Source organism: Rhopalosiphum padi, chromosome 4 (genome assembly GCF_020882245.1).
Source record: "Rhopalosiphum padi isolate XX-2018 chromosome 4, ASM2088224v1, whole genome shotgun sequence".
NCBI classification, from domain to species: Eukaryota; Metazoa; Arthropoda; class Insecta; order Hemiptera; family Aphididae; genus Rhopalosiphum; species Rhopalosiphum padi.
This window is the reverse complement of record NC_083600.1, coordinates 18,394,560-18,421,509: the sequence shown is the minus strand read 5'-3', so window position 1 is coordinate 18,421,509 and position 26,950 is coordinate 18,394,560. Positions and strand designations below refer to the sequence as shown.

General features: G+C 23.6%; 1 protein-coding gene across 1 annotated transcript; it reads right to left on the bottom strand.

The window, feature by feature from the left end:
• Positions 1–26,349, bottom strand: LOC132930887 (pancreatic triacylglycerol lipase-like). Its single transcript, XM_060996985.1, has 12 exons — positions 26,014–26,349; positions 14,808–14,854; positions 10,896–11,024; positions 7,462–7,616; positions 6,152–6,271; positions 5,550–5,696; positions 4,610–4,835; positions 3,103–3,347; positions 2,449–2,575; positions 1,340–1,466; positions 1,061–1,267; positions 1–350 (listed from the first exon to the last, which is right to left on the bottom strand). Exons 3-12 carry the CDS (start codon positions 11,017–11,019, stop codon positions 227–229), a joined length of 1,602 nt encoding a protein of 533 aa, XP_060852968.1. The 5' UTR covers positions 11,020–11,024; positions 14,808–14,854; positions 26,014–26,349; the 3' UTR covers positions 1–226.
• Positions 26,350–26,950: the final 601 nt, after the last annotated feature.

Sequence of the window (26,950 nt, the reverse complement as noted above, 5' to 3'; positions counted from 1 at the left end):
TAAATAAGAAAACATTAATATTATATTACAAAATATCTTATAACATTATATTTTTGATATAAAATGAATAACATTTTGAAGGTAGGTAAGGAATATCTATCACACATTTATGTACATTTGTATTTTCAAAAGTGCATACTGAAATGCATTATATATTTATATAACTTATGTACATTTAACCAATTGTAATAACATAATACTTGAGCTTTATACATAAACTATTTTATTAGTTTAAGAGCTCTTGGTCATCACATTTGTCGATGAATACAGCTGAAGTCCTAGAAGCAATATCAGCATACTCTCTTGGACCCTGACTGCAAAGTTTTGTATCCACTTGGATACCTCGTTTACTATAAATAAAACAATAATTATACATTACAACGTAAAAATTATGAACTTGATTTTTATTTTAGATATTATTACAATAATTTGTGAAAGAACAATAATTTTACAGTCATTAAAGTTATTTAATATCTTCTTTCATTTATAAACCAGATATTTACAATTCAAGTTTCAATATTGTAGTTAATAATGTAATTGAAATGTTTCCAATATAGTATTTATATATATCATTATAGCTACCTCAATTATTGTTTAAGTTTATCTGTTTGGGTAAATTATAATCTTGAACAAAATGTTACTCAGCTGATTCAATAGATCGCGACACGTGTAAGTATATTGCGTATAATAGTATAGTGTAAGTACTTATACTATAAGCTATGAAGTTAAAATAAATTATATTAATACGTAACAATAAAAGTATGTTACCCACAAACTAAATCTTTAAGGTCAATTAATTTATAATGTGGTTTTTGCTTAAACACAATACATATTATTTATTAATGCAGTAGTTATCTATAAATAATACATTACTAAGATACCTTAACCTATAGTTTAATGCGGTAAACATATCCATTTATAATTTATTTTTAGATTTAATTGTATTGAAATTATTTTTACAAATGTCATTATTGTTTTTGTTTTTGTTCTTAAATGACAGCTATCCAAAAATGTAATTATAAGTTAGCATTATGATTTATGAATAATATGATCGTCATACCCTCTGTTCCCATCCTCTTCCGCCTCAGTAACACCAATACTAGACACGTATAGATGGTCGTTACACCAAAAAAAGCATATGGACCTGGGTTGTAGCACGTCCATATCATACTCCCAGTAAAACTCTACTCGTTTCACTTGTCCTATGTCGTCCGGATGAGTGACCACAAAGCTTCGGCTGGTCCCGTGCTCCATACGCTCATAACCACTATGACGTAAAGAAATGTATTAATTTATAAATGCGAATAACACTACTATTATAATGATATTGTTCCCTTACTTAGGAGTCAAATCTAGGTTTCTTATAACTCCGTTGTCACTGTGTAACGACACTTTCATAAAACCTTGAACCCAGGATTCAGCCCTAGGTGGCTTGGCCAAATCCAACATAACCTTGTATTGTCGTCCTAAAAATAGAAGATATAATATCTTAGATAAATAATAATTGCGTATAAATAATAAAACCTAATTCATAATAAATTATGTATTTTAAAATGTCTTGTAATTTCATAAATGCCGTAAATCATACAAAATAATATTAACCAATATACTTATTTATAAATACGTAAATATAAATAAAAATAAATACATAAATGTGTATACAATATATATATACACTAATAATGATAATGATTTTCAAACATTTCATTGTAATAATAGTATTAATTGTAACAACCTATATTCTTTTAGGCAAAACCCTTTTAATTAATTAGTTATTGTAACTGAAATAATTGACTATTATAGTTTAAAAAAAACTATATATACTTTTAGTAAGTAGTAAGTACTTTTGTATTTTAAAACTATATTATCCACGTAAATATTAATTTATAATAATCACTAATTAATTCTTATGCACTCAAACTACTAACTTTTATATTTATTATGTGCATATTTGTAATATGACGATATAGTAAAACACATTAATATATAAATAATATTATAATTAAAATGAATAGCTATTCAATATTTTAATTAGGTATAAAATTATTTAATTTATAATAAAGTATCACTATAACATCATAAGTCATAACATAATACCGATCAGCCGATCTATACCTAAACCAACTCATTATCATTTGATTCTTACTAAAATAAACTCGCATATTGTTTTGAAACAATTTTGGATTCTGAGTCAAGCGATATATGTGTTCTTTATTGAAGATAAATTATCAAACTAAGATTAAAAAAAAAAAAATCATAATAATATTTTAGGTAGTTTTCATAAAATCATAGCAGCGAGTTATACTCGGTTCTTATATATTTATAAATAAATTAAGAAAAATAAGATTAAAATTATGATTACAATATCGTCTTAATTAACTATAGTTGTGGAAATTTAATGTAAACAGTTCGATAGAAATCAAATATTCTTTTTGTGAGTATACTTACTACAATATGGCGTATCTTTCCCAGTAGATATGAAATACTTGGAACCGGGTGCATGGTTTGGTCTTACTGTATTTAAGCCCATTATGGCACATCCTGAATCGTTCTCCTTACACGAGAAACATTTACCCTTAAACATAATAGAAATTAAATTCTAATCTTAACATGAAATACACATTAATTGTTAATTAATTTCAGAATTTAGTTGGTTGAATTCATAATTTCTTATTGCCAAAATATTTTTTAGTTATTTAACCCAAATAATTTAAATAATTGTATACATAATTGTTTAATAATAATATTGTTAGAGCATAAATATCTTAACGTATATACTTATTAAAATATGTAAAATTACATTAATTCCAAATTTTAAGTATATTTTATAACTTGACATATTATGTACAAAACAATCTTAGAAATATGCGAATTACTAAATTACACCTCAGATTATGTAATAAATTTTTTTTTTAAATTCTTTACATTAATATTATTTTATTTTTGATGTAACGCAATGCAAAACACTCAGTATTCAGACTTAACTTGTTGCGTAATTGTGCATTTTTATAATTTAATAAATACTAAAAATTTACGAATAAAAAAAATAAAATAAACATTTGCGTTCTAAAAATTATAAAAACGTAATTTTTATTTAATTACCTGTAAGAAGTTTTGATACGAGTTGCATTTGTGTGCGATGTATGGACACTTTGAGTTTATAGACTCAATGAACAGTTTTATGGCTCTTACGTGATTACAAGCAACTAAAACGCGACTTGCTTCTTCAATTCCCTCTTTGATGAGAGTGAGAGGTAATGGAGTTTCCGTTAGATCACAGCCAGGCTGTTCCTTGCCATTGTTTGGATAAAAGTCTATGTGGCCACAAGGTTCACTCATCCCATATCCTAGGTAAATATATATATATATAAACGTATATTATTAAGTGCGTTTCACTTGAGTTTATGGAAATGCGAGTATATTTTCCTTTCGGTTAATAAATTTAACTATTAAATCATATATGTATAACTGATTAATTTTCAAAGGTATATAATATTAACGAATCTAGTTCAAAACATTCACTGGATAAAAAATCCAGGCTTAAAAAATGAATTGTGAAATGCACGTTTGAAAAATATATAATAAAAACAATTAGATTATCGGGGTATGATTCTAATGTTCAAAGTAGGTATATATTATTATTTTATGAAAAACTATTCCCTATTATTACATATTTTTTTAAATGTATTTTAACTTAAATAATTTAATTAGTTTTTTATAATTTTACAATATTTATAATAATAATGATATTGTTATTATTTTTTTTAAAACTGAATATTTTAAATTTTAAACTGTAGTCTTATTTATTGGTTTTAACTCTAATTTTTTTATCTATTGGATATTTTTTCCTAGTGCTGTAATAAACACAAAACATCATTCATCAAAAAAGTAAAATTATTCTATTTTATAACATATGCACAAGGGAGAGAAAAAATGTGATTCATACAATATTGAATTAATAATTACTAAGTTACTCTAATTTTATTCTTTAAAATATAAAATTATTAAAAAATAAAATGATAATTTATATTATAAAATGTATATTGTGTATTATTATTGTAGAATAATGAGTACTTAACTATCCAAAACAAAGTAGGTAACCGTATTTTAATGATATAATCTAAAGGGAACCGGCACTTAACAAAAAATTCGTTTAATGTAATTAATTAACATTCTAAGTTAATTTTTATTATATATCAACTCAATTTTTTTTATACACTTTTTACCCGGAAATGCTTGTACCAGCACTACTTTTAACTATTACTTTTGTTTGTAGTTATGTTATATCGTCCTGAAATAATTGTTTAATATAAGTGTGTATTAATGTACTTATAAAACATTGTGGTTTATGGTTGACCACAGCGCTACACCAATTATTAGTTGAACCACATAAACTCGTAAATTTAAATACTTCATCAAATCAATATCGATTTAAAACAAGCTTAGAATAACCGAAATACCAAAAAAATGCATGTTATTCATATCGGTCTGGCAATCTAATGAACAGTAGCAGAATATATACCAACACATTTTCCAAAAAGTTCTGCAGGTATTGACATTGTATTACAAACGTTTGCGCAAACTGTATTCTTAAGTGTTCCAAACTTACCTAATAAAAATATGGATGATCCGTCAGTATGTATAACATCCACGAGTTGCGCATCAGTAGGATCCAATCTGGAGTGTGAAGGCATTCCTTGGAAATATGGTTCAGCCGGATCTAATCCCGTGATTCGGCCTAGCCCTTCGATCCGTTCACCAGCGTAACCAGCAGTATGAGCGCCCAAACTGTGTCCTATCAGATGAACATGTTTCGGATTTAAGCCCACGTTATCCTAATACGTTACAAATAGAAAAAAAATAATAATAACAACACAAGTAACGAACCAACAGTGAGTGGTAAATATTTTTGATTAAAAACAATTTTTTTTATTGTTATTATTACTATATAGGTATTCTCTTATTGACTGTTAGTGCCAATATATTTGCAACGATTTATGAATATTTTTGGTCAAAACTTAGAGGTCACAGACATTTAGAAATAATCCGATATTAATGAAACTAACGATGAGTCGGAAAGATAAAATATTATAGCACAGTTAAAAAAAAAATCATTTAAAACCTGATTTAACTTAATGCATGTTATATAACTGAAAACATAAATAACAGCTATTACTGTGATATTTTATATAACTATAGTAAAAATAAACATATAGTTAAATATGAAATTTCTTAAGTTCTAAATGATTGTTTCATGGACATTTTATATTGCAAAAATAAATTCATACATATTTTAGATCTGTTTAATAACATTAGATAATGGTACCTTCTTATTTCATTGTTTTAATTATCTGTCTATGTCAGTCACGTGTTATATATTATTATTACGAATAGACAATAGTATAAATCCCAATAATATTCTATATGCACATTAAATTTTATTAATATTGTATTAATTCATATGAATTCGTACTAAAATGGGATATCTTTCATTTTTGTTCAATCGATCAATAATCTGTGCTTAATGCTAATTCAACTCATTACATTACTTTTAAATAGTTGATGAAATAGGCGATTTCTAATCCCACAAGTCGCGTATTAGCTGTCGCCTGCGTGTATAAAGGTAAAGATCCGCCGGCCCAGTCCACTACAATTACATTCCAATCAGAATGCTTTAGAAGTTCTCTCCTCATTTCCTAAGGATGATTAAACAGAGGTTAATAGTTAAATTAAATAACAATAAATTTGAATTTGATTTTTTAAGTAACAATTTAATTTTGAATTTTGTAGATCGTACAATAATTGTTGTATATTTTTTGGATTATGTTAGTATAATATTATTATAAAAAAAGTTAATAAACGTAAAAAAGAAAGCTAAATCATTTTTTTAAAGAACTGAATTTATTAATAAATTATTAATTTTAAATAATATATTGCTTTTAAATCATCTCAAGGACGAATAATTGTTGCTATTAGTTTCATTTCGTAAGTACCCAATTTCCTTAAATAGGAATCGGAAATAATTTTATATATTATTAACGATATAAAATCCGATTACAAAAACGGCCTCGTCTTCAAAAATAAATATGAATTAATTGTATTACGAATAATTAAAAGTGATTTTATTATCACTATTATTATATTATGTTACCTTGACCCAATTGCTCAAAGGCGTGTCTATAAAACCATGTATAATAAATTTTGTAGGTTTTTTAGGATCAAAATTGGACTTCTGTATTGTTTTCTCCGATTGTACTTTCAGCATTTGACCCTAGAAAAAAAAACCAGACATAAATACCAAAGTTTCCGGTTCCGTTTCTAATGCTAATCATTTTTTAATAATTACTATAAAATAATTCATTATAGTAAAACTAACAATACTAAAATCTCTATTTTAGGTTTTGGAAATATCAAATAATAAAACAATTCAAAAATTAATTTATCATTTAATTATACGATTCGTGTACAACAATTGTAGGTAAATAACCATAATCAAATTGTACTTTTTACAATGTCAATATCAACACAAAATTATCATTCTTAATTTAAAACCCATACCTAATGATCACAAATTATAAATGTAGGGAATTTAAATATATAAATACACATTTTAACTAAAATACTAACTTTATGGTAAACTATTTTATAATAAAGATGTATTATAATTTATAATTATCGATTTTTAGGTATCATTATAATTAAAAACTAGTATGCAGTAGGTATGATACTTGTGCAATGGTCTTACTATAACCGGTGAAAGGAGTTAAAATATTAATTCTTATAGTACACTAAATATTTTAACATATTTCCTTTTTATATCTAAATGTTTAAATTGAAGGAAAGTAATGTAACTTTTAATTTCTTAATTTCTTAAATTAATATTGAAAAATGAAATATTATATGAACTTTTTACTTTTACGTCTATTATATAGTTCCTAATTTTGTGATTTTCATGTGAAATATTTGTAGAATACCTATTTTTTGTTAGTTATCAAATAAAAATAAGTAAAATAAATATCTATATTCGTGTTATATTGAATATTATTTTAATTAATTGGAAAAATAATAAATACGCAGGCGTTAATTTCTTAATTTTTTTTCTTTATTTGTAATAAACAATCTATACCTTAGGACACAATTAATAAGTTTATGTGGTTAGAGTAGAATACATATAAATTAATATTATTAATCATGCGTGCAAATTAATAATATAATTAAATATTTACAGGCGAAACTTGAAATGAGAAGTCATTCACTAATGACACTCACCGATTGAGTTTATTTAAATGTATTAATTAAAAATATAGAAACAATTCCACGAAGTCTTCCATAAAAGTAATCGTTGTCTAAATTTTAAAAGAATAGGATCTATCAATATATTTTTTGTTAGATTTAAAAAATGTTTAATTCACCTAAACCAATAATTTTCTCAAAAATTAAACTGAAAATTCATATAGTTACCTGTAATGGATTTTTCCGTGTGTACAATATAAATCTTGTGTCGATGACTTGTCTCGCTAATGGAAACACATTGAATGGCCGATAAATAAGATGATACCAATCTCGGGTTATATTTAAACATCCAAGTTCGTCGTAACATCTTGTTTCGTTTTCAACTGAAAATTAAAACAAAAAGTTTAAAATTAAATTATTTTAATTTATTAAATAGACATAAAATGTAATATTTAGTTTACTGCATGCAGCTATCAAAAATAATACAATTTTATTTTTGTTTGTATAGAATAATATATATATATATTTTTAAATAACTATGTTAATATTTGAATGTATTAAACTTAACTGTGAAGTACAAATAATAGGTGTATATTATTATATAATATTGTATACTATTTGTATAAATACCCCACATAGCAAGTTAATGATTTTTAAAATTGTAAATCCACTGTCAAATGTTAATTAAAAGTTTAAAATGGAGATTTTTTTCTGGTTATTCAATATTGCAAAGTAAGTTAGTTCAACCAAAATTATATGTTAATTGTGAATTTGAAATTGAATATTATACAACCGCTAAATTCAAACATTTATTACACAGATATAATTTATTATTTATTCTGTTGAATCTTGTTAACTGATAAAATATACATTTTTTATTCACGTATTGAAGTTATATTATGTTAGATTAAAAATAAATATACTCTTTAAAAAATTAATTTTTATGAAATAACAATAACATATACAATAAAACAATTACAGTTCCAAATGTATAAAATTCTATATTTTCACCCATGTATTTTGAAGCTTTTACTATAGGCTATATTTATAGGATATAAACATATGGTAACATATGGAATAACCAATATTATTATTTGTGTAGGATAAAGATTAAAGACATAATAGAAAATGTGCTCCAATAATAATAATTAAAAAAAAAAAATATTCATTGTTACTATTAATGAATTAACATAAATTAATTCAACAAAATGTTTATATATATATATATATATAGGTTTATAAACCTGTATTTCAGTGTACTATGTAGAGACAATTATAAGAATAAAGGATGATGCTGTTTGAAAATTATTTGTATATTTTGTTATGTACTCGTATGTTAACTATTGGGATATGTTTTACAAAATGTTATTTATATCCATTTTAAACTACGATAATATTTTTAATTGTGAAAAATAATTCAAAAATTAAGGCAATATTGCACTACAGAATGAATAGTTATGTAATTACTTTTTTATCCGTTTCTATATATTACATACACAATTTCTCAAATATTGGAAAATGGTTTAAGTTATTTTTCCTTTTTAATTTTAAAATGTTGGAAATATTTTTTAGTATTATGTTTTTTTTTAAATATAGTTGATCTTAAAATATTTAATACACACATTAATCGTATAATATATATTGCGCTCCATAAAAAAATCCTAGTAAAATAATATGAAAGTTTGAACAAATTTCACTATTGTATTATTATTATACATTTGTAGGAATCGTTTTTTACACGTATAAATAATACTAATATTTTTCTCTAATAATACAATTGAAATAGAGTCACGTTTTATCACACATTGCCGATAAAATAATATACACTAAATAGTATTATAACAGTAAGTACACTTAAAATTTATTGTTTTTAGTACTTTCGTCGCAAAAAAAAATGTCAACGTATAGATATTTAGACAATACATATTAATTATTTATATATGTTACTGACCTCAAAACATATATATATATTTTTAAATAACTAATTTTATAATAATATTATATATATTTACAAGTCTTACTATAGTTAGTATTAAATTTATTTTGACAGATATACAACTCAAAGATATAAGTAACAACTTACAAATAATGTTTTAAATTTCGAGTAAATTATTTATTGTACATAGTGATATTTTAACAATGTTTTTTTTTACATTTTTTTTGTAAAAGTTCTTTTATGCAGAAGTTTACTTAAAAAGTTTCATGTAGTATATTTTAATATCGGAAATCGAATTTCGGTTGTAAGTATTTTAAAAATGTATTTTTATTTTCATTATAGTTTCTCTAAGCATAAAAAATAACTGTTTGCCAGCTTACTGTTAAAATATTAGAAAACATAATTTTATTTGAGTTCGGCGTTATTTTTTGAATGTATTAATTAAGTAATAATTTAAAATTTAATAGCACTACTGTCTTAAAATGAACGAGACTTCAATAAACACTATACTAATGATCATTATCTTTACATCTTATACCCATATTTTTTGTTTAATAAAACAAAGTTGAATTATTCCCTACTTAGACACAAATTAATTAAATATTATATAATTTATATGTATATATATAACAAGTATGTAATATTGTTCTGAAATAGAATGCATCTACTGTATAAATTATATAATATTGTATGAAATACCATGTACCGATTATCTGGTACAAGCTGTATAATATAATTTAGATCAAAAGATTATTATGATGTAGATATGCTATAAAATATTATTAAATACTATATGATGGAAATGTTTCTATGACTAATTATTATTAAAAAAAATTATATGGATACTATGGACTATAAATCTATGGTCGTTAATCTAAGATCTACTATGAATTGATTTTCATATAGTTTGAATTTATCATAGGACTTTATCAATATAAGCAACATTTAAAATAGATACCTACCCAACATTTACCAGTGGCGCATTAACCACTAGGTTTGAGCCTAAAAATTGAACCATTACTATTTTTTACTACCGAGGTGGCTATACCTAATTAGTAATTACCCACCACTCTTCGATGTTATTCCATTTAAACTACGATCCTTGGATAGTATTGAAAAAAGGGGGCTGTAAACACTGAGCGTGCCTTAGGGCGCTGTGAAGGTTAATCCGCCACTGACATTTACAATACTTAATATATACGTATAATTAAATATAAATACATAATCAATATTAATATGTTTAAAATACTTATATATGTTTTAATATTAATTAAAAAAATATACTATATGATTTTTTGAATATTTTGAAAAAAAAAAAAATTTTTATACTTGTTTTAATTAAAAAATAAAAGCAAATTTCATTAGTTTGATAATTGTATTGAACTAATATCTTATCGTAATAATTTCTTATCATATTTCGTAGCAATCATATAATCATTTTTCATAAATTTGACAAAAATTACTCAAAATGTCAAAACTATTAGATACATTTACTACATTTACTAAATTTACAACCTATTAAAAATATATTAATGGGTCTATTACCTACTGAAATCCATAAAAAAAAATAAACTAATTTAATGGGACACTAAAATTTAATGTACAATAACAAAATCATTAACTACTAAATTGTATTTACGGGACCATTGGCTCATATGTTCCTTTATAATTTATGTAACTTTGCATAATATGATAAATGATAATTAAAGATAGCCGAAAAACTTACATGGTAGCCAGGGTATGTTGACCTCTATGTGGTTGGATCGTCCCCATTCGAGAATGCCCGCTGCGCCTGACCGCACAAACGTCGCGAGCGTCGCAATGCACAAAGCCACATGACCTCGGACCATACCTCCTGTAGATAAAAAAAAAAATTTATAAGCATGCTGATTTCTTATTAAGTACACGCAAAACGCATTAGGTATCCTGATGAGTACTAAGTAACTATTGTTGTCACAAAGTCATAAAAAGATATCGATTTTTAGAAAATTATTCAAGAAATATTATTTTGGTTACTTAAGTTTATAAAAGTTTAACTTTTGGAAACACTATCTATTTAATCAAAAGAATCTGACATTTTCTCACATATTGGTTTAATACATCTCACATACATTTTTATAAGACAAAACTATTTTAAACTTAAATATAATCATAATTTATCGTTCCTTCAAATAAGAGAAAATATGAATTTATCACTAGTTGTTATATTATCTTATGTAGACACCTAATAAAAAAATGTTTGTTAAATTTAATTCACATACATATGAATAAATCATTAAGTTTAATTACCTTTGTTTATGTACATAAGTATTGTAAATGTATTCTTTTTAAAAATATATGTGATTTATTCAAAATATATTAAGTATTACTCTTAAAATTTTTTTTTTTTTTAATTTAGATTGTTTGTAAATATCTTAAAATAATTGTACCCCTACGTGGTTAGATGTACTGAAAAATACGTATACCTAAACATTTTTCAAATGGTTTATGTTTAGTTTAGTAAAATAATTTCTGTATTCTTCTTATTCTATTCAGTATACAGTTTTAACTTTAAATAATAACTTTAGACTTAGACTACGTAAATTAAAAATTACTCATATTATCTAAAAATAAGCATATATTTGAGAAGATATATGAGTATTCATGAATTATCAACAAAAACACGGCATTTAATATACTTTTGATATGTTATTATTTTTATTTATTTTAAATATTTACTTTGGTTAATACATAAACTTACAAGATATGATAGTACATTATAAAAAAACAAGATCATTCAAAAAGTCTAAAAGTATGATCACCACAGTATAAAATATATTTGATTAGTGGTTATACTTACATGCATACAAATTCGTTTAAAATAAAAATATATACGAAGTACATAGGTATATAATTACATAGGTAATTTCTTTATGACAATTTTAATTTTACAAATTATATTAATATCTCAAAATGAATTTCTAGCATATTGATGTGTTATGTATATTTATGTATAAAGTAAAACCATTTTCTTCCTATTTACCTAAATAAAAATAAATGCATTTTAAAAGTATTATCAAACGTGAATATCGTTATTTTATTTTAATTATTAAAATTAATTAATTTGTAGGTACTTAATAATTTTTCCTCCATGTTAATATCATTTAACATTACTTTAAAAAAATAATTTTGTAAATAAAATTAACACAAAATTCTTTATTTATTTTACTTAAAATATTTGTATAGGTTAGTAATTTTAAATTAAGATTTACACACTCGAATGTTTAATTTTAAATAATAGCGTTTCTCTATTTATTATATTTTAATAAATACATTTGAAATATTATCATATATTTATTAGAAAATCGAAAGTTCAATATTGTATGAATTTAATCGTATCGTTGATATTAAAACCAGTTATATTTTCATACCACAAAAACAGCTTTAAATTACTCTAAGTATTATGTATCAATTATTTTAGTTCAATTTTTGTATTAAATACATTTTATCTTGAATAAATATATTAAATATTCTATTCCTATAAAATATTAAATTTATATATATATAAAATAATGCGCAAACAATTTATTCTTTCCAATAACTTCACATTTTAAAATATAAAAAGTTCTGAATCGAAGACTGGTAATAGGAATTATAATACGAATAAAAGCAATAACTTATCCAAGTTATATAATAAAAGAAAATAATAGTGAATTATTGTTTGTTATTCGAGTGTAGATCAAAAGGATATTGGCCAACATATCTGTATGGCATCTATCAGCATTGCTTAAAGTCTTGAAAACTAAAATACAAAATACCTTATATTCCAATAATATAACATGAATATAAAAGGATAAAAATCACAAACACCGATACCGAACTGTATGTGCATTTTAAAGCATGTTAATTTTAAAATTAAAACGGTTTTTCTGATTACATTTCGACCAATATAAATAATGACTAAAATATCGAGAAAAAAAATAAGTTCATATAAATAAAAAACGAGTTACAAGTCACAAACAATAACATTGGTACCTACTTAATAATTGATCTATAAATAATAATGAATTTATGTACGGTTAATAGCGATTAATTAAAGCCATCGTTTTTAAAAATATTCATACTTTATAAAAATTATTTAAAATTTAAATAAAACTAAAAAAAATTAAGTTATTTCTCTAAACTAAACTGTTATGATTATCAGATTATATGAGCCAACAATAAAAATTGTACTTCCATGGTGTGTGGTGGATCAATGTTGAATTATTTTACTATATTTTAATCATATATAGGTACCTATTATACACGCAAATCACTGTTATTTTAGTAAATTGTTATGACATTAATAATTTATCGATTACATAAATCTACTAAATTCGGAAATACCATTATTGATAAATGTAAAACCTAACACTTTTCAATATATATTTATTATTAAACACATTTATTTATAAAGAATACAATATCTAAGTTAATTTAATTTAAATTTACTGTGAAAAATAAAAATATGAACAAACAAATTATTTGTCGATACTTTATGGATCGTAATTCTACAAATAAAAGCTTACAAAAAATAAAATAATAAAATAATTTAATATATTATTATTGTATCTAAAACTATATCGTTGCATGCTTTTTTTAATAAATTTAATAATTTTTTAGGTTATTCACAGTCAATATTTGTTTTATAATAAAAATATTTTAAAACTTGTGTGTACTTAAGGATGAATTCTTGCATTTTTGAATTTTATACATGCATATTAATTATATCTAATTCGTATTTACCAGAACCATTCAATTATCTTTTATGATTATTTATACAACACAATTTTAATTTTTTTTTGATATTATACAACTTTGGTTTTTATTAATAAAAGTATTACTAATTATTAGGAACTCTGCACCAAGAATATCATTATATTTAGTACAATAGCTAATATTATGTGAAGTCAATAGATGCATATGATGAAAAAAAAATTAAATTGTATTTTATTTAGTTCTTCTCAGAATTATTTAAATGAATTAAATATAAAACAATTTATTTATTATCAATTTTTAAGGTAAAATAACTTTTATTGAACATCTCAACAAATTAAATATAATAATAATATTTTTTATAACTTGATTTAAATTTATAATTTTTAAAACTATTTGTTTTCATTAATTTTTACTGTTGTAAATTTGTATTTTGTATTTCGAAGAGCTAGCAGATATTTAAATATTTAATAAAAAAACTAGTTAGATATTTATTTTTATTATAAGTATAACTAAAATTTTGAAAAACCGTTACTCAAAAATGCAAGGCTAGGCAAGTTAACTAATTATTTTAACTCGTTATTTAAGTTAATACAGATAAAATATAGTGTATATTATTAAATCCATTCTAATATCATGCATCGTGTACAATAATATAAGTTTCACTTTTAGTTTAGGAGAACAGAAAACAAATAGTTCAATTTTATTGTAATATAATAATTGAAAATTATTGATTTCAAAAATATATATTACCAACAAAAATCAAAATATACTTAAATTAAAACAACTATTGACAATAATATGAATTAATATTATTTCTATAGTTTATCAAATATAATAATATTATATCAGCTAAGTACTTTATATTTTAATAACAAATTTAGTGTTTAATAATTAAACTCACCGTCCAAACAAAACCTGATCCTTACTGAGCGTCATTCAGATAAAAATCTAGAAAAAAATATTAAGTAAACAAATTAAAAATAATTTATATTTTAATATTAATTTATGTTTACATTTTAAAGATCTATAGGCTATTAAAGAAATTTAAAATTTAAAATTATATACCATTCTTAAATTCTGAAACAATTAGACTGAATAAATATTACAATATAGTAACATACAACAACACAGTAATATTTTATATAATGTTATACATAGTGGGTAATGCTTATATAACATATATATTATTACTGCTTACAATTTAAGTTACAACCAAATTAATATTATTATAGTATTGATACTTTTGAACGTATATACGTGTAATTAAAATATCTTTATTAAACCATATTCTAAATCAATCATTCTAAATATTTCAAACATAATAATTTTCAATTATATTTATTTGCATTTATACTTCCTATATTTATAATAATAAAACAACTACAATATATATCAGAGCACACTAATGTGAGAAAAGTGCAAAACGCCTTTTTTGGCTTAAACCAAATGTAAATATTTCATTATCACTAAGTATACAAATCGTGCCAACGTTTAATTGTGAGTTGTAGGTAATAGTTATTACTAAAAATTCAAGTTTATATAACTGTGAATCTATTACGAAACCCCTTATTTTTTTTAATAAAAACTTCTAGAACTAGTAATTACTAATTTATGATAACTATTTTAGTATTTTACAACTTTCTTTTCAATTTTCAATTTAAGATCAATAAGTAATAACGTACAAATCCGTAATAAATTATATTTAAAAACTACAAATACGAATAACTTATTATATATTTACATATTATAAACTATATTTTTAAGAATGAATAATGTAATAATTCATCATTATTCATCATACTGAAAGCTTAAAAATATTGGTAATTCTCATAAAAAAAAACTGATATTGCCACAGAGAATCTTTAAATAGTATAAGTACTTTGTTTATTAAAAAATATTGTCCTTAACTATATTTAAAAGTTTAAAAATCAAAATTTGAATAAATATACGTTATTAAAGGAAAATACGCAGTGAGTTTACCCAGTAAATCATTTTATAAAATCCTATATTTGTAAAACAATTTGTATTTATAATATTATATTGATGTTATATTTTGATGTATTTAAAAAAAAAATTAAAATAATATATTATATGGTATGAAAAATAGAAATCAAGTAACCACTAATTAAATATTGATCTATGGATTAGGTTTCATCAGTTTTAAATATATTAAACTAACAAGGTACATAAAGAATATATTTTACAAAATACTTTAATTAAAACAGAATGTGGAACGTATAACAATATTTATTTAATATCAGTTGAATAACTCTGGTATTTGTTGTGAAAACAATAACAATGTGGCAAGATGCAAAATGTTTTGTGAAATAATAACGTGAAATATTTACGTTAAAAAGTGTCATCTAAAATTCTACTTAGCTACACTACAGTCAAGTAAATATGTGGCAAAATATAAAAAAAAAATATTATGGTATACGTTTTTTTTAATAATAATATTATTGTACGTGTTACATATTTAATACGAATGGAAATTCCGTTAGTTTCCATTCAATTCAATTCAAAAGAAAATGTTATCAATATGCTATATTGCATCGCTAATAATAATAATTTGAGTTGATGGATACTAGGTAGGTACTTATAACCTATTTAAGCATAGTTGTATATATTTATCGTTATGTCGCATATTCATGTTTTTTTCGTTAATAAACGTTAATTGAAAATTAGAGCAAACAGTTTTCTCGCGTTTATAGTCAAATTTAAGTCACCAAAGTATCATTTTTTTATTTAAAACCGTATAGGATAACTGTACAAACTATTGTGTGTTATTTTAAAAATTCATAAAATAATTTCATCTTCAAAGTACTTATGAGTAATTAAATCTAAAATAGGTACATCCATATTTAGGTACATGTAGTAATAATTTATACATGCCATTAATTATGTAGGTATATGTATAATTTTATACTATATCGTTATTTCACGACAGGTATAAGAGTAGGCATAGGTAGGTACAAATATTTAGTCCTATTTAAATTTTTTTTTTCTATCCGTAGCGTTAGAACAGTTAAGTGAACTATTTTCCCCTTACATTTTAGGTAGGTAGGTATATCAAAATACGCACGTGCTTATAATGATTGAATATTTCTGATTTTACCTTGCGAGAAAGTAGTTTCACCCGTAAAAGGTTCATAACCTTACATGATAAGAAGTGCAACAGCATTCGGATACTGCTGCAGTATTATAGTTACAGAAGGTCAACGTTGTTTTGTTGTGGTCCGCACGCGACAGACGGCTAATGACGTTATGGTATTGTTTCGGTAACCGATTTTTATAACAGCGCGCGCGTAACCGATGTAAACACTGCAGTGGTCATACACAGATATACCTCACCGTGTCTGGAACGCGTTTGGAATTTCTTCTATACGTCATTTTTTTATGCTTCTCTTTCGTCGACACTATTATTATATTTTTTCTCACATTCACGCAAGTCTTAAAAAAAATAAATCATAAATACAAAATTGTGTACATTTTTTACGTCTCAATACATTCTAGAACTACGTAACACAATATCGTTCATCGAAATCCCTACTTATAAGTAGGTAGATATGTATTATGGTGGTTTGTAGGCCATTCGTATTTCACCGCGCGTTATAGTTTTATAATATTATAATAAAATATATATATATATACATAATATATAATTTAATATACGGGTGGCAAGCTAGAATATTTTACCTCTAAATGCATGTCTTGTTATTACACCAGCCAAAAAATATATTATAACCATATTGCCATCATAAAATGAGGAGTTGAATAACATTCAAGATTTTCAACAAATTATTAAAAAATATCATTATGCGTATAAACATAATAGAATAAATCTGTATTTTTTACCAATTTTTAGTTTAAAATCCTAACTTGCAACATATTTGCGTTGTGAGTATTTATTACATTATTATATTTGTATATGTTTAGAATTCTCTAGGACCACGATATTAAAAAAAGAAGGATTAAATTTATTATAGAAAATTTAAATTTAATTTCACTATATTTTGATTACTTCCTGAAAATCATCTTTTATATTGTCGATTAATTTCAAAAATATGTCACATAACTGTTGGTTACCACACACGGTTGATAGTGATAATCCATATGTATGTACAAACATTAATTTTACCTACATAACTATTTTAACGATCATCTTGATGACTTGATATTACTAAACGATCTTTTTTCTATACACATTATTCAATGTTGGATCCAATTTTTCGATTATCTTTATCATTTACATCTAATCATTTTTTTTTTGTCATATAAATGTTCTGATTGAAATGACAAGTTCTTCTGAGTCTATTTCGTAGTCAAATGACTTTCTCCGACATGATATTCCTTATACGCCTCTGTGTAGACCTGAGGGGTATTATACGGGTAGACTAAAATAACAGTAGCAGCGGTTAGAAAGTAACGCATGCTTATATTTTATATACCTTCGGTCAGCCACCATGAGGCATTTCAAAATGATGGAACACCGGGGGCGAGCAGTTTTCACTTTCGCTTCCCGATTCCTAGACATGAATAAATCTAGATGATACACTTATACAAAATAATGTGTTTATTGCTCGCACGAGTAGTTTTAATATTTTAAGTATATTACTTTTTATTGCTTACTAGAAATAAAAACAACATTATATTATGAATAGTTAATTTTCTATCTCTATATAATATTAAAATAAACAGTATATAAAATAAATATATAGTAAATACTGCCATAACTTTGTTTATTTAAATAGTGTCATTTTTATGCCACAGAAATAAGTAAGACTATTTGTAAATAATAAGCAAATAGATATAGATAATATTATGTACGTTTATTATGTAATTATACTAAGTGAATATGACTTACTATATTTCAATGAATCCAATTAAACTTATTCAATTATGTGTTTATTTTACAATTATTATACGTCTTTACTACGCTTCCATTGAATGCAATATAATATTCGTTTTTCGAATAATTATTAGAAACAGTGTATATTGAATATTAAGTAAAATAAAGTAAAGTATCTAACATATAAACTAATCGTAATAATTATTTCAGCGACATTGAATACGTTTATCAAGATGAAAACACATAATAGTTTTATATTTCTGATACATTTTAAAATAATATGGAAACATTAAACAAGTCCCGCGTGTAAGAAATTATATATTTCAATGCCATACATAAATATAATTATTATTGATTACCAATGTAAATCAATATCAAATTTCTTTATTTTCAGTTATTTCAGAGAGAATAAAACAACTTCGCGGTATCATTGAATGTATACTTACAAATTATAGAAGGCAGTTAAGTCAATATTACATTATGTTTCTAAATATTCAATGCCTCGTTCTGAAAATGATAATCCACTAATATTAATGTGTATAATAACGTGTTATAGCTAATAGGTAGGTATATAATATTAACCATGTTATTAACCTTCATATGATTTTTTTTTATTAACTGATTTTACCAAGATTCCAAACTCCAAAGATTTTTCATATAATATTAAAATGATGGATATTTTTTAAAGAAAGTGATTATGATTAATATATTGAACCTCGCCACTAACTATTCGTTTGGATATCTGTAGAACCCACATATCTAATGATATAGCTAAAATTTTGTTTGAAAGTACTTAACGTTTTGATATTTTCTTACTTTATTTCACGCTCAAAACAACATTATTTTATAAGTGTACCGGTTACAGAGTGAAATGTCAATTATGTAGTCGCATCTGAATGCAAAATTCCTACAAGAGTTGCATGATGATTAAAACTGCATATGCACACACTACACAGTAAAACGCAGAATTATATGAAAACGTGTTGTGGGTCATCAAAGAGAGAGGGGATTAATCAAAACAAAAAATGCAGGTCATTAAAAACGATAAAAAATAAATTGTCATTCTAAAAGCACATCAAACACTTATCGAGATGACAATCGTATCGATATGAATAAATCACTAAGTAGTGATGGTTTAAGACTGAATCGCTCTGGTCGCTTAATATTGTTGCGTAATGCACATTGTATTTTATACCAAAAATAAAACAGTACTAAGCCATTCAGAAAAAATACAAGATTATTCAATAACTTAACAATTTTATATTTTTATTATTTTCATTGAAAATTTACATTTATTTATTTTAAAATTGTGAATTAATATATATTTTTTTTTGCTATCTAGATATTCATAGTACCAAATTATAATATTTTTAAAGTTATTTTTAATTTCTAAACGATGCATAAATAATGATAAAATTAAAATCTTGATGAAAATTAATTGTTACATAGTATTTAAAAATAAAATTATCAATTTATGATAGGATACAGAAACATTATTAGTTTTTTAACACTATTTATAATTACTAATTGGTACTTCACTGTACTTAATCCTACAGAATCATAACAACAACAATTACATGATTGTGAAATCAAAAACCATTATGTTCTTTTTTTTAAATTTGAGATATAACCTTTATTAAATTAAAATATGATTTAAAAAGATATTATGTAGGTACATAATTAATAACTTATCATTACAATAGTTAATTTATATCATATAAACATCTTTTATTATACACTTTAAAGTAAATTCATAAGTATTATTTTAAATAACTATATGGTAACAATAAATGAATTGTTTATTTTTATAAATCTTTCAAATATTAAATATATTCAAGGTAATAACACCACATAATTTTTCGATAGAAAAATACAATTCAATAAAAATTTGTTATAATTATAATTAAAATACAAATATAAATCACCAAATAATGTTTGGAAATTATTTCAATATTATATTCAACCTTTCTGAATACCTAACAATAGTTCTAGTTAAATGTATTAATTTCAGAAAATAATATTTGATGCACTCAACAACAATGGCTATCCACGATGTTGTTAATCCGTATTAAATAATCTGTAATAAATTTGAAAATAATGTATTGTTTTATTATTATTATGTAAACAATACAAAAATATAATTTTATTAAATTACAACAAAAAGGGCCTTGAAAATTAAATCTAATATTTTTAAGTAGTATCACAAAGTTTATTATTACTTTAGTAATACTTAAAAAGGAAGTAGCTATAGCTATAAATTCTTAAAACCCTATTGTAATATAGGTAAACAGCTTTTCTCAACAAAGTATTTATCTTTCCTGAACTTACACTAGTAGATTGGCATCATATATATATATTATGTACTTTTATTAATATCATATTGTGCGTATATGTACACACGTGTCATTTATATAACTTAAAATTAAATAACGAACAGATATTTTGACCAGGTGTATTATCTATTATCTACATTATTTTAATTTTGTATTCAATAATTTTCTATAGCTCTTTGTTATCTACGTGTAAGGTTAAATGATAAAGCAACATACTTATATGTTCACTGTTTATCTATTATAATTCATATTATAATGACAAACTATTTTAATATGTCCTCGTTTTATATGATATTTAAGTGATGCTGCTGCCTACAGTTATGTATAGATTTTAGTGTAGTAGCAAGCAAACCATACGATTAGATTTGAATTGTAAGGCAATAATAGTTAGGATAAAATTGCGTTTGTGCTGAAGTACACACAATGGTAATCATAAGCTTTCTTTTACCTACTCATTGCAGAATAAATAGAAAAAAAATCCCCTGAACAAATGTGGTTAAGAAACTCAATTTCAAATTAATAGATAATCTGACATAGGAATACAAGAAAATATTGGGACATTTTATTCATTATACAGAATAAAAACTTAATTTTAAGACCAAGCACTTCATCCCTTGATTTGCTCCAAACTCCAAGATAATAACAAATAATAGTTTATGACTGGTTTAATTTAAATATCCCCGGCTCGTATTATTGCTTTATTTTCAAAAGGGTTTCTAACCTGTTTATTATTATAAATAAAATAAAAATAAAAATAATTATAAATTAGTCAAAAAACAAATCAGTATTTACATATTATATGTGATTTATATAAGATTTAAATGACACTTAACTCTTATATTGATATGCATTATACTGTTATAATGTTTTATTTTAACTAGATCGTTTATCTAATTAATATCCATAATACTTAAATTACCTATGAGAATTTCTCAAAAATGTATATTCCTAATTCTATTTTAAACCTTCTTTCAACATAAATAATAGTTTACAGTGAATATTTATTAAAATATTATGTGTTCGTTTTATATAAACAGATTGATGAAACAAAATAAAATTCGGTCAAGAACACCATATAGTGTAGACAGTGTAGTCACTTAATATTTATATTCATCACGTTATTAATTATTTATAAGTTAACATACAATTATCTCATACTATATTGACATACAAATAGGGTTTAAAAGTTTAAATCTTATTTTTAACCATCAAAATTCAAAGGTTATGATTATACCAAAGGGTATTTAACGATTGATATTATGTATCAACATGTCGATGTCATTAAATAAAATAGTTTAAAATATAAACTAATATTTAGGTAACTATGATAGCAACTAATAGATAGCTATTCGAAATAATATTATTATAAGTATGTATTCTCTCATAATTTTATATATCATGTATGATGTGATTTATAGTGTAATGAGTTTGCATAATAATTAATAATATTGTATGGGACTTGTATTTAATAAAATACACTTATTCATATTCTCAGAAATTATTAAATAAGAAATTAATTTTATAAATTATATTCTTTTAAAATAATAAAAATCAGAGATATTAGGTATGTGGTATATCTACATGTATTTGTGTAGAATATAAAATATAGTAGGTATATCATTATAGTACAGATGCATTATAATAAAACATAACGTTCTTTAAATTTTATATTACTAAATGTGGTAGAGCTACATTTGAATTTCAATATATTGAACACTATACAGTAAAAAGTAAAACCCGTTTTCATAACATAGAATTAAAAAAATTCCATATAAAATGTATATTATAATTTCGGTATGTACGAGTAAAAGAGTGGAATAAATACAATATAAAACATTGTTGAAAGTGTTTCTGCTGCAAGTATCTAACTTTTTAAATAACCTTTTTTCATTAATACAAGCATTTAACAATTCTCAAATACAAGTTACAACTACATAATATACATTTACACAGAATATGACAAAACAACTAATTAATTACTATCAAAGCAATGGCGAAATAAAATATCATCGCATTTTATAAAAGATTGTGATATCATAAATGTATTCATTAAAAATATGTCAAATTAAAAAAAAACTGTAAACACCAATTTGTCCTTTAGAACCTAAAAAATATAGGTTTATTAAAATAATAAGTTGTTTATTATTACTTATTTTCATGTACTCGGAAATTACTAAAACGTTAAAATATTAAAATATTAAACAGTTTATTATTTTTAATTTAGTCATAATTGTCCTCGTTTTTTTTTTTTAAGCATCGCATAGAGAAAGTAAACACAAATGAATTCTGTGTATCAGGTAGAAGAATACATTTCCGTCAATGATAAAGAGCAATTATACGAATCACGTTAATGAACTTCCGCAGGCAATCGACCTTCGACCACGAAATTATTTTTGAAAGTGAAAACACCCGTTAATACAGGGATACTGGTCGTTGTATTTAAATTTTATGAATGGAGTTACATAATTATATGAAGTCAATCTCAATATTAATACAATTTTGTATGCGTTTCATTATTTATAAATCGTAGTGTAAAGGCGACGACTCTATAAATTCTACAAACAGTCATATTTCTATAGTGTCTATTTAAAAAATGCCTATTATAATGATGTTTCTTTATCTTAAAAAAAAAGCTATGATTTAAAATTAAATTAACATATAAAGTTTATGACTGCTCATGTTTTGTCATTTAAATATGATATATCTAATTTTAAATTTATTATCATCAATTGATTTATGATGATATATTATGTTATCGTTATGTATAAACATAAAAAAATATGTATGAAAACTATTGATTGTGATCATATTATACCAATAACCAACGCTCTGGTGTTCAAATTATGAATTTATGAACATCTACGTATCTGCAGTCTAAAGATTAACTAATTTACTACTATATAATACTTTGATGACAAACATTAATACCCGTTAACAAGATATAATATGTTAGATCATGAAAATGTAACAAAATCTTTTTCCATAGTAATATATGTTCTAGATTTAACAAAATATACTTAACTATAAATATAAATTCGTATTCTCCAAAATTCAAAGCATGGGCAATTTCAATGAAAACAAAGCTGTCAAAGGTTTTCATTGATATAGAAATAATTATAACATCACAAAAATGTATTATGAATTGCCGAATGGGTCATCGAAATTAACATTTGTGATTTGAGCCCATGACCTATGTTCTTACAAACACGATTATCAAAAATCAAGTTAGTACCATGGTATAACTATGCATAGACAAATTGTGCATGATTTTCTTGCCCGGATATAATTTGCAAGACATTCAATTTGATTCTATAAAATTAAGTTACGCAATAGCTACTGCAACTGGTGACATAGAGTGAGAGTACATTTGTGTCTACCCATATAACAGTTGTATTTGAAGAGGGGAAAATATGCGAAATAAAAGTTGTCGGGGATCAGTAACCAGATTTAGTGTTTATCTTAGATGGTTTACATCATAATGTCCGACCTTCTTTTCTATGGGCCAATACTCAACAATTTATTCGAATACGTTTTGTTATCTAAATAGATAGTAAATACTCATTTAGAATTAAATACCTAATAAATAAACTTTTTTTCTTAATAAAAAAACATTCACAGTAAACTCTTAAGTAGATAGGTACTATTTTATTATGTTTACTTTAAGCCACCAAACTATGTCCATTTACAATTTATTATTGCTTAAATTGTGCTACCTACCAAGTTCATTATATTTTCTAAACAATCGTTCTCACAGATATTAATGAAGTTTTCGTTACTTATATTATACTTATATTTAACTGTGATATTAATATAATATATTGTTATATTTTTAAAATGTATTTCTTCAAATCAATAATTACACAAATTAAAACATGAATTTGTATTAAAATAAAACCAATGGTATTTGTATTCACTTAATTAAACAAATTAATAAAATAAAATATCTAGTTTTTACATTATAATCGGAGTTAAAATTATACACATACACAAATGAAAAATATATTATTATAATATTTTAGTACCTATTTTTTTAGAGAGGAATTTTTAAATTTGTTGTAAATAAATCAGAAAAATAAAGGCGAATACATATAAACAATCGCCTATTTTTAACAAAATTTTGACCATGATGCTTACATAGTAAACTAAGTTATATGCTAAAAATTGATTTTCAAGTGTATTTATGATTCACCACTGCAAATTAATTTAAAGAAACTCACTCTATTAGCCCAAAAACTTACCTCATGTTTGTTTTTAAATTTTAGTCTTTGAATAATCATTTTGTAATTTATATTATATAATAATATATATTATTTATACTTAGCCGATATACTATACCCAATATTCGTATTAATAGATACTGATACATCTAATATCATATTTAATTTACTTATAATGTAACCAAATAATATACGTAAACTATACATACTTAATTTAAATTTTACTATATCTATCTACGTTATTTTGATAGGTTAAACACTAGAATATTTTTTCCCAGTCTAACGCTGTGATAAAAAAAATCTGAACAAACCCTTAACATATCTATATATTCTAAAATTATATCTTCAACTTTTTATTTCAAAATGTATTCAATTTAAATTACATAATATATAAATTATATTTGAATCCAAAAGACTTAAATATTTCACACACATGGAATAATTTTTTTTTTAATTAATTAATTTTAAATATATATTATTGAATTACCTTATTGGTGTGTAATTCATATAGGATATACTCCCTCAAATCAATTTTTTTTAATGATATTACTTATTATAACAAATAGAATGTAAATAGTTTTAGAAATTAAAAAATGAAATAAAAAAAGTATTTTTTCAAAAGTCTGCGTTTTTATAACTATTATATTAGATATCTATATTATTGATGTATATTTATTTATAAATGTATATTGTTAAAAATGTATTTACCTGATATTGTGAGGTCCAAATTTCATATTTTGAGACAGTTTGAAGTACTTGGTTTTTCGGCTCGTTGTCATCCTAATATAATAACAAACCATAAGCAGCTATTTATTAAGCATAGATAATCCGTTTTTTTTTATCCGCCGCTATGATAAATTAATAATTTTTAATAAAAGTTTAAAGTTTATGTCTATAAAATGTACAAACATACAAAAGTTTCAATTTATTTAACGAAACTAATAAACCACGCGGATAGTTAACTGATTACGACGAGTACCTTATTATTATTATCTAATTTGCTTTTGTCCATCAAACATTATGTCTATTCGGATACTGAAGCGTCACGACGGAATCGCTTTCCATTTCAGCTGCCCCACTATATGGCATTCATACGTTTAGATTACGTCTGTGCAGGAGTACCGTGACTCGAATGTCGAGGACCGGTTGGGTTGGGTCAGGTGAACGTGTTATGAGTTGGTCATCTATTTAATGTTTTTATTCTCTTTACTTTAGGAAAATACCGTATTAAATGTGATATATTATTATTTATGACATCTACAGGGAAAAACTAAATTTCGGGGAAATACTAGAAAATGTATGAACTAAAACATAAATTTAAATAGTAAGGTTACTTCATGAAAATAGCAATAATCACAAATTATAATTCCAATACAATATTATCATTTCAAAATACTAGTGTAATTGGTTAAACACGTCCAAGTTAATTTCAATATTTCAATATCATCCTACATATAGGACATAGTATTTACAAATTATATATTTTATATTATGACGTATGTATTGCATAATTATTTGTGAGTAGATACAACAAAGAAACATGGACAAAGAAATTATAATATTAGGTACTCTGATAATACTATTTTTTTTTTTAATTACTTTATTATATTTAAAACCGAGTAATTTTCTTCAATATTGGGTAGTT

Excerpts from the sequence above, each read along its gene's own strand:
- LOC132930887 (XM_060996985.1), bottom strand. The coding sequence starts at position 11,019 with ATGGTCCGAGGTCATGTGGCTTTGTGCATTGCGACGCTCGCGACGTTT. Across the intron at positions 3,348-4,609 it reads ATCATCCATATTTTTATTAG|GATATGGGATGAGTGAACCT; the intron begins GTAAGTTTGGAA and ends ATATTTACCTAG. Across the intron at positions 1,467-2,448 it reads GAAAGATACGCCATATTGTA|GACGACAATACAAGGTTATG; the intron begins GTAAGTATACTC and ends TTCTATTTTTAG.